General features: G+C 43.6%; 1 protein-coding gene across 3 annotated transcripts in view; it reads left to right on the top strand.

Moving 5' to 3' along the window:
- LOC146513274 (signal transducer and activator of transcription 5B-like) overlaps positions 1-9,199 on the top strand; it is a 35,990-nt gene extending 26,791 nt beyond the window's left edge. The window contains exons 15-20 of one of the 3 annotated variants that reach the window (XR_014875849.1): positions 96-238; positions 500-655; positions 741-792; positions 2,723-2,830; positions 4,285-6,700; positions 7,328-9,199. Coding sequence is in view for 1 of the 3 variants with exons in the window: in XM_085171354.1 (XP_085027480.1) it covers positions 96-238; positions 500-655; positions 741-792; positions 2,723-2,830; positions 4,285-4,408 (583 nt within the window). In the remaining 2 variants the exon portion in view is untranslated. Of the gene's footprint in view, positions 1-95; positions 239-499; positions 656-740; positions 793-2,722; positions 2,831-4,284 lie in introns of all 3 variants that reach the window. The other 2 variants (XR_014875848.1, XM_085171354.1) reach the window with 2 other exon arrangements.
- The last annotated feature ends 1,053 nt before the right edge of the window (positions 9,200-10,252 follow it).

Below are 10,252 nucleotides of genomic sequence, written 5' to 3'. Positions count from 1 at the left end.
TCACCTTTAAACGAGCTTTGTGCTGCAGCAGAGCTGCTGGGGTGAGGGCAGCACTGTGCACCGGTGGTGTTTTACGTGTAACTGTGTGTTCGCAGGGCCATTCTGGGCTTTGTAAACAAGCAGCAGGCACAGGACATGCTGATGTCCAAACCCAACGGCACCTTCCTGCTGCGATTCAGCGACTCTGAGATCGGAGGCATCACCATCGCCTGGGTGGCAGAAAACCCCAACAAATCAGGTACGCAGGTCTGCGTTATGGCTCTGTCACATACACAATAAACTGCTGCCACACAAAACACACTTTTAAAAAGTCCACAAAGTTTTTGCTCTGCTGGAGACACAGGTTGATTTTCAGCCTGTGAACTTGTCCTTGAGTGACACGTCCACACGTCCACACAGAAACACAGCATGGCACAAAGCCCACTGATGATTATGAGACGCTGTCTCTGCGTCCGTCCTTTTGCGTGCGATCACTGCGATCCTTGGTTCTTGTATGTAGGTGAGAGGCTGGTCTGGAATCTGCTGCCTTACACAACCAAAGACTTCTCTATTCGCTCGCTGGCCGACCGCATCAGTGACCTGAACCATCTTCTGTACCTGTATCCTGACCGGCCCAAAGACGAAGTCTTCGCCAAGTACTACACCCCCCCGCTTTGTATGTGTCCGCTCATTTTTAACATCAACACTGGTACCATAACATATATCTACTGTTTATTTAATGTGTCTTTTGTTTTTACCAGCAAAAGCAGTTGATGGATATGTGAAACCACAGATCAAACAAGTCGTGCCAGAGTAAGTGTCTCTGTGTCAAACAGGAAATCTGCCTTTGTGTCACCCACATGTGAAGCTTTATGTCTCTGCACCTTCTGTTTTCCTTATTTTTGTTGAGCAGGATTCAAATTTCAAGCTGCTTCTGAGTATTTCTGTGTTACTCACAACTTTACTAGCAGCTATAAAGATCACTAACACTTAGTGCTGCTCAACTAATCGAATTTTAATCTCGATTACGATCTGGGCTTTCAACGATCATTAAAAATGACTGAGCCGATTATTAGCCCCTCCCTCGTGCTTTACTCTCGCGCTGCTCCGTGTGGCAAATCGAGCGCACCTCTCTGCATTTTGAACACGTGTCACAACAATGAAGAGCAGCGGTCTCCAACCTTTTTTGTGCCACGGACCGGTTTATGCCCGACGATATTTTCACGGACCAGCCTTTAAGGTGTCGCGGATAAATACAACAAAATAAAACTAGTACAGGTACAGAAAAAAAGAAGATTTATTCATAACACACGTGAAAAGACCCAGGAAAACCGAGTAAACGATAAAAACAATAACAAAATAACACTGAAAACCGATAAAAACCCTGAAAACTATACATTTCACACCTGAGCCTCAACTCTCGCGGCCCGGTACCAAACGACTCACGGACCGGTACCGGTCCGAGGCCCGGGGGTTGGGGACCGCTGATTAAGAGGACCCGAGGGAAGCTCGGAAAGCTCAGCAGAAGTTATTTGGAGAGGAGAGTGACTGCTGTTGGTTAAAGAGAGGTAAAAAAAAACTTGAGTGGTGTGGAAACATTATGGGTTCAGTCAGACGTGGATCAAGTAGACACAGTGTGTAAACTTTGCTACAGTGTCGTAGCTGCACCACAGAGCAACACTGTAAACTTCACTAAACACAGATGTTTACATTTATTTCTTATATTGCAAACATTTGCACTGTTATCAGTATTTGCACTATTTTATATTATTTTTTAACGTCATTATTCAACACATTGTTATTGTTAAATAAATATTGTCAAATAATCGAGATCTCAGTGAAAATAATCATGATTATCATTTTTGCCATAATCGAGCAGCCCGACTAACACTATAATTTAATGTAAAACGAATCTTCTTAAACATTCCTTTAATGCATTATGTTACTTAACTAGGGTTAAATATAAGTTATAGTTCTGCACAAATCAGTGATCGTTATGACATCATGTCTCTGTGTTCCTCACCTCCACCTGCCTTCTCTCTCACTGACACCTCCGTGTTACTCCTGCCTACCTGAGGCTCTAACACATGAAACCGTGCAGAAACATGTATTCTTCATATCGTTACCGTCACTTGTTGTTAATTACCTCCAGTTTAGACATGTGGCCCTGCTGTTTCTGGGCAGCTGGCAACGAGACGATGATTACATTCACCTCGTATGAGAGTTTGTTGTTTAAGTGTCCAAGCCAAACTATGTTAGATCAAAGAAAGTTGCATTAACGGCAAAATGTGACCTTAGAGCGCGGTTAGAGAGGTTGTCATGTTCAACAGAAGCAAGAACAGCAACACCTGAAGTTCAGGATTTCCTCAGCAGCTGACTGACAGCCTGCACTCACTACAGCAGCTACAGCAGCTGGATTGTAGTCTGCTGACATCTAGTGGTGAAAATGTCTCTTTGTACACTGCACCAGTAACATCACTGGTTTCCTAGCTTGGCGTTAGGTGGAAGAGAGTTGATGTGCAGCAGCTGTTTCTTAACCATCTCTCTCAGTTCTCCACTCGCTCTTTTTCTGCAGTCAAAATAAGAATAATGTTGATATCTGCACTCAAAATGTATAAACCACTCAACTCAATATTACCTGAATATAAATATATTAGTAATATAAATAAAAATATCATTGTAAAATGTGCTCTTTTAGTAATGCTGCAGTAGGCTGAAGTGAAGTGTGGCATGTCTCTGATAGATTCACCACCCCGAACCCTGAACCCAGTGCAGGAGCCACTGCATTCATGGACCAGACGGCTTCTCCCTCTGTGACCCACCCCAACAACTTCAATGTCTACCCTCCCATGTAAGCAGCTTTCGTTTTGCACGCGTGCATATGTTTAATAAAACTCTTATAAACATGTGAAAACACAAAATTAGTCAGAATGCCTTTGACATTTGTGCAATAGTACTTCACAACCTTCATAAATCCAGGAAACACATGTACACATGATCATTGCTTCATGTAACAAAACTCTGTGGTAATAATCATCACGCTCATATTTAAAACAATAATATTTATAATATGTAATGGATATATTTTACATGATCAATATTAGCATTCGGTAAATGCATCAGGGGAAAGCTGGTGCTCGGTATCATGTCCAAAGATATTGCAACGTGCAGCCTGGAGCAGCTGGGATTGAACCAACAACCTGTGTGGCAGAACCAGGCTCCGGGAGGAGCGCCATCTACAGGAAGACGGGAGAAAGATACGCTGTGGAAAAGAGCCAGTGATTGATAATGGTGATGATTAAACGCAGAGTGGCATGTAATTCAATTCAATTCAATTTTATTTATATAGCGCCAAATCACAACAAATGTCGCCTCAAGGCGCTTCATAGATACAGAGAAAAGCCCAACAATCATATGACCCCCTATGAGCAGCACTTTGGCGACAGTGGGAAGGAAAAACTCCCTTTTAACAGGAAGAAACCTCCAACAGAACCAGGCTCAGGGAGGGGCGGGGCCATCTGCTGTGATTGGTTGGGGTGAGAGAAGGAAGACAGGATAAAGACATGCTGTGGAAGAGAGACAGAGGTTAATAACAGATATGATTCAATACAGAGAGGTCTGTTAATACATAGTGAGTGAGAAAGGTGACTGGAAAGGAAAAACTCAATGCATCATGGGAATCCCCCGGCAGCCTACATCTATTGCAGCATAACTAAGGGAGGATTCAGGGTCACCTGGTCCAGCCCTAACTATATGCTTTAGCAAAAAGGAAAGTTTGAAGCCTGATCTTAAAAGTAGAGATAGTGTCTGTCTCCTGAATCCAAACTGGAAGCTGGTTCCATAGAAGAGGGGCCTGAAAACTGAAGGCTCTGCCTCCCATTCTACTTTTAAATACTCTAGGAACAACAAGTAGGCCTGCAGAGCGAGAGCGAAGTGCTCTAATAGGGTGATATGGTACTACAAGGTCATTAAGATAAGATGGGGCCTGATTATTTAAGACCTTGTATGTGAGGAGCAGGATTTTGAATTCTGGATTTAACAGGAAGCCAAAACAGGAGAAATCTGCTCTCTCTTTCTAGTCCCTGTCAGGACTCTTGCTGCAGCATTTTGGATTAACTTTTCAGTGAGTTTTTAGGACTTCCTGATAATAATGAATTACAGCCTGCAGCCCAGTCCAGACAGTTTGTAAACAATGCAAACTATCAATACTGGTTTTGGGTGTCTCTGTTGCTTCATTCAGGAATGTAAACATGAAGAAGCTTTAACATTGTTTTCCATTGACCATCTTCGCTGCTGTCCTGTCAGGGCTGACGGCATGCTGGATCCCGACGGGGACTTTGATCTCGAGGACACCATGGATGTGGCTCGTCATGTGGAGGAGCTGCTCCGCAGGCCTATGGCCAACCAGTGGAACAGCCAGCAGTCCTAAACCGGATGCCTGCGGCACACCCCGAGGTCATCTCCATCTGGAAACACTCACGCCTGCAAAACCAACTGGACTGCAACCAGGGCAAGTGGGGCAGTCGGGCAGACCTGCGTCACATTTAGTTCTTCAGGTTTCTCTTTGTCCAAAATGAGAACACACCTGGTGTCGAATACTTGTCTCCTCGCCCAAGACTTTAAAGAAGTCAATGTTACTGCCATTCAACAAGCTTTAGATCCTCTCCTGCTTCCTGTAGTTTCTGCTGCTGTCTGGAGGTAGTTTGCTTCAGTTTTATTAAAAACTGAGACGTTCTCAGCAGAAGCTTTGCCTTTGTATGCGCCCGCTGAGCATCAGGAGACACAGATAACACAGATAACACACAGCTTAAGTCCCTTTCAGACACGCACTCACTTTTCTGTTCAGTTGTTGTTAAGGGCCGGCTCATTTACAGTAACGTCTGAATGCACACGGGCACAGCTGGAGGAGTGACTCTGCCTCCTGGACCTGTTTGTTGTTGCTTGCCTGTTTCTATTTCACAGATTAGACTGATGCATTTCCCAATCAGGACGCCTGAAGCTGTCACACACCAGCTGCACCTCCCTGCGTGTCTGAAAGGGCCTTAATATCCCTGTGAGCAGCTCTCTCTCCCAGTACACAGCCAGTACTGGTTACTGTGACACATAGTTAACAAATGTATTATTTCCTGTATTACAGAGATGATTTTCTTTGTTATTGTCAAGAAAAATGAGAAGATTTCCAATCAAGACTTAAAGAAAGACGATGTAACTTATTCCAAATCTTGAGTAAAGCTTAAAGTAGAAAAGGACAGCCAGAAGGAAACACTTGTCTCCTAGTAAGGTACCTATTTATAATTAGCTTTAACAGGTTTACCCTCCTAGGACCTGCCACATATCTCCACATATCTGCTCACGAGGACATCGTACTGCTACTATTCTATCAACATTTTAAACCAATGTCCTCATATGTGGCTCTCGTTTTTCTTAAAAACAAAAATAAGGTAAAAATAAAAATCTGGTAATTCTTTGTTTTTACATTGATCGGACCCCAATGTGACCAAATATCAAAGAGAAGTTAAACATGCTGCTGTGGAAGAGTTCGGGTCTCAGTGTGAGCCAGCGTCTGTGGGCTGTTGCAGTGTTTGGTTGAACCTGTAACAGCTGCTGTAGCTGCACACCTGAGAGCAGCTGCAGACTGAACATAAAGTGACCGTGTGGTGTGAGCTAGCTGTGGATGTAGGGCTCGCTGGCACCGACTCTAAACCGTGAATGTCGACTGGCTAACACGGCGGTTTGTTGTATCTCTTCCCTCAGAGGTTACTTGGTCTTCCTCTAAGTCCTGACAGTAAACTGTAAGTCGTGTTTTAAACCTTTCTACCATGTTTCTCTGTGACGACGTTGAACCGAGCTGCCTTACAGCACGTAGCTGCTGTCACTATAACTGCTCCCTGATCTGAATGTTGTTTGTCTTTTCTCACAGTTTTATATTATAGTAATGAGATGAACACAGACAGATTTTATTTTTATGATGTTTTGTTGTTGTTTAAGTGTACAGAGTGGCCTGAGACCCCTGAGAACTTTAATGCCATTTGAATAAGAAACAGTTTGTTTACCCAAAGCGCTTCAGCAGTACAAATTCATTTGTGGTCATTTCCACTTTCATTCATATTTAAAGGGTGATAACGATTACTTTCCAAAACATCCTGTTAGCATCTCCACACCTCCAGGCTGCTGGATTTAATGACAGGACGCTAGTCCAGCCTACAGGCGGGTTCATGTTTGCAGGTTCGGTCCATCAAGGCTTTAGAGCAGCCACGTGTTTCTCACATATTCCTGAGTGATCTGATGGCCACTGTACTGTCACACACAGATCCCACGCTGAGTGACACAAACATGCTGGCTGTATGAGCTGGACGCTCCAGCCCAACACCTTTTTCAAACTGGAGGTCTGATCACACTCCAGTCTAACCAGTGCCTTTGTCTAGTTATAAACCAAGCTGTGCCCTTTAACATGTGTTTGAATAAATACATGTAGGCAGTCACACATGTTTTCTTCAAGCTGATGAAGTTGTCACAGTGCACAGAGGCAGCAGGTGAGCTGGGACTGATGTGTGTGCATGCACCTCTGACACGTTTGTGTGCCGTGTCAGAGGTGGTCGGCTCTGATTGGACAGCATTTCTGTGAGGGCTGTTTCAGCAGCTGCTACTCAGGCTCTTTACATATCTGATGTGTTCACGTGAAGTGTTTTCAGTCCCCGTTTAAACGGTACCCACGTAGAGAGTAGAGGTGGGAATCCCCATACATCCCACGATACGATATTATCACAATACTTAACGCACGATACAATATTATTGCAATTTTTAAAAATATTTTGCGATATTCAGATTCTGTACATAAAGGTAAACTTTATCAATCATCATTTTCTCTAATATCAAAGTCTCACACTCAGTCTTTCTCTCATTTCAGTTTGATTGTTGACAAACTGAACGGTTTGTATTACAGTCTAGTCCAACTTAACTGAATCAACCATCTGGTACAATTATAGCTATTCTGAACTATGCAGTTTATGAAAACTATGCAGCCCCTTCAGCAACTGAAGAATTTGAAAGTAAATTAAAACAAAATAGAATTTTACATTAAATAAAAAAGTTTTAAACTTAATTAAAATAAAACATGTCTTAAATTAAAATAAGTAAACTGTCATGTTTATTAAACCCATTTGGACAGTGAAGGAATGTCAGGATTCTTGCTCAGAAAAAGGATCAACATGCTCTGAAGTCAGAGCACAAAAACCTTTTTGTAACAAAGTATCGATTTCTGCTGTCCCTGTATCCATACATTATTAGTAAACAAAGTATCACCATGCTACACAGTATCCATTTTCCCCACCCCTAGTAGAGAGTGAAGCCACCATAGTGATTGTTACGACCACGGCTCGTAATCACAGCCATCAACGCCGTCCTGTTAGACGACTCGCAGGTTTGGGAACATTCAGAGGACCTGAAAGCAACGAAGGGACCAAACTTACTTTTACCTCAGAGTGTGTGTGTGTGCACGTGTGTGTGCACGTGTGTGTGCACGTGTGCACGTGTGCGTGATGTGTGTGTGAGTGTGTGTGTGTGTGCGCGCGTGTGTGTGCACGTGTGCACGTGTGCGTGATGTGTGTGTGAGTGTGTGTGTGTGTGTGCGCGCGTGTGTGTGCACGTGTGCGTGATGTGTGTGTGCGTGTGAGTGTGTGTGTGCGCACGTGTGTGTGCACGTGTGTGTGCGCGCACGTGTGCACACGTGTGTGTGTGTGTGTGTGTGTGTGTGTGCACGTGTGTGTGCGCGCACGTGTGCACACGTGTGTGTGTAAGTGTGTGAGTGTGTGTGTGTGTGTGTGTGTGCGAGTGTGTGTGCGCGCACGTGTGCACACGTGTGTGTGAGTGTGTATGTGTGTGTGTGAGTGATCCATTGTTTCATTATAAATTTGTGACAGGAGGATGATGGTGAACTTCTCTTCATACTGTTAAACTTTTCTCTGGAATATACTTGTAAATATTATCTGATGCACGTGTCTGCAATGATCTAAAAAGCCATAACTGAGCTCGCACACTCATCTGAAAAGGGCTGATAGTTCTCTAACGCTCACCCACCATCACCTCGTCCAGCTGATTCTTTGTAAATCGCTCCGCTTTATCGTATGAAGTTTGTATAGGCTACAAGCACGCAGTCAAATGTTATACGGACAAGTCCTCAGTGTATCCTCGTGTCCATCAGCCGCTGTACACGCCGCAGAAAGAAGTCAACTCCCCGTGGCGCTGGCGGGTAATCGGCAGCTGCTTCCAACCTGTCATGTCCAACGTTTCGAGACTGCTCTTTGGCGTGTTGTCCTTCAGTTATTGTTGAATGCTCTAAAGTGTTGAAAGGTGAGTAACCCAGATTATACCCAATGCGTACATGTTCCCCTGTGAGGGAAGAACGTGCACAATGTTGTCGAGTGTAGGTGTGCGCTCCCTCTTCATGCCATGTCTCCTCCACTCTTTCAGGCCTTGTCACAGTTTATTTTCGTTTCTTCCCAGGTTTCAGTCCAAACTATGAAGAGAAACTTTAGAGGTTTGGGAGCAGCTTTGTGAATGTGGGCCCAGGTAGATGAAGAACTGCCCTGACTGTTACTAAGCAGTTTTAACCGTGTGCGTAGTTCCTGGTCAGATGTTGTAGCTCTCGTATGTTGGATTTCTCTTTCAAGCTTCAAGAACAAATCGGGTGTTTGTGGGTGTTTAAAATGTGTGGAGCCTTCAGGCCGTCACAAGATCGCTCGTCTTTTCTCGACTCGTTTGCTTTGGCCTCTCTTCAGTTTGGACTTCTGTTGCTTTATTGAAACGTCCGACTCCAGGTAGCTTTTAGGAAGTCTTCATTTTCTTTACGGGGCAACAGTGTGAGGTACGACTCCATGTGTTCAGCTCGCACTGAGTCGTGCCTTAGTTTGTGTTAGATTGTTAAATACCGGCCACACCGAGCTGTTCTTGAAACGGTTTGAACCTCAGCCGAGTCCACGTTAGCTGTGGATCAGTCACGTGAGTCAGTGATGCAACAGTCCTGAATCAGTGTATCTGTCTGTGTTTGGCTTCTGTTAGCTCTGTGCTCGTCTGTTTTACTGTCTGAATTTGTCCTACAGTTTACTGGAACTTTGATGTTGGGATTGGAAATATGACAATAAACTTTTTTAATGAATCTTTCCGTTGTTGTGTTTTTTGACCAAAATGTTTGTTGGGGAATAAAAAGTGTTTGTGGCTTCTTGTTTGATTCTGTTGTGGAAAGAAATGACAGAAACATAAGTGCAGTGACTACGAGATGGATCGCAGTGAAAAGATGAGGGCGTGGAGCAGATCTGACTGTATTTATCTGTTTAACCAATGACAGCAGCAAAGACCATGAGATGTGTTCAAGCTTCACAGAGATCTGAAGTTTACAGAGGAGAAAGTCGCCGTGCTGTAAACTGAGCCTCTGCATGTTTCACGTTTGATGCATTCATACTTTTCTTGCTTGACTTTGTACACTTTGTGTTATCCAAGCTTCTGTTATTAGCCTCAGTTCTCCCTAAAACATCGATTCTTGACTTTTTCATGTGTCTCCCTCTGACAGCCTGCAACAAATTCTCGTGTTGTTCTCAAACAGGGATGTGGGACTCCAGGCCTCGAGGGTCCTGCAGGTTTGAGATGATGACCCAACATTTAAATGGCTCAATGACATCCTTAACATGTCTCATGTTTCCAGAGATAACGAACTAATCACAGGATTTTTACATGCATTTATTATGTAGACCCTTTTCAGTACTTTGTAGTATTGGATCGTGATTATTGATAAATCAATACAATAACTGTTTAATGTTCCACCTCTCAATGGAACTTCGAGCTACACAGAAACAAAAAATTTAATCTATAATAATGCAATTAATTTGCACAATAAGAAGAAAGTCATTTTTAGTCATGTTTTATTTAGAAATGTTACACTGCTTCTTAACCCTTTAAAGCCGGTCGGAGCAGGCTGCTCTGTTTTGCGTAACTATTTTAAAATCCCGGTAGCTCTGCAACCACGTGAGCTAGCGCAATAATTTTTTTGCATATGAAACTGGAGGAGTTGTACTTACATCTTATGCCATCAGCTTGTCCTCGGTCACAGTTTCCTTCCACATGTAGCTTTGCAAAAACTGCATAAAAAGCACTTGCAGCAACAAAAACATAATATTCCAGAAACACGCTTTGATGATCCAATCAGCTGTTCGTAACACTTCCTACGTTGGAATAGACATCAGCGCGAACTTTTGCATGTCCGCCATGACCTGCCCAAAAC

The sequence above is a fragment of the Neolamprologus multifasciatus genome, chromosome 8, assembly GCF_963576455.1.
Source record: "Neolamprologus multifasciatus chromosome 8, fNeoMul1.2, whole genome shotgun sequence".
NCBI lineage: Eukaryota > Metazoa > Chordata > Actinopteri > Cichliformes > Cichlidae > Neolamprologus > Neolamprologus multifasciatus.
This window is presented reverse-complemented; position numbering and strand designations above follow the sequence as displayed.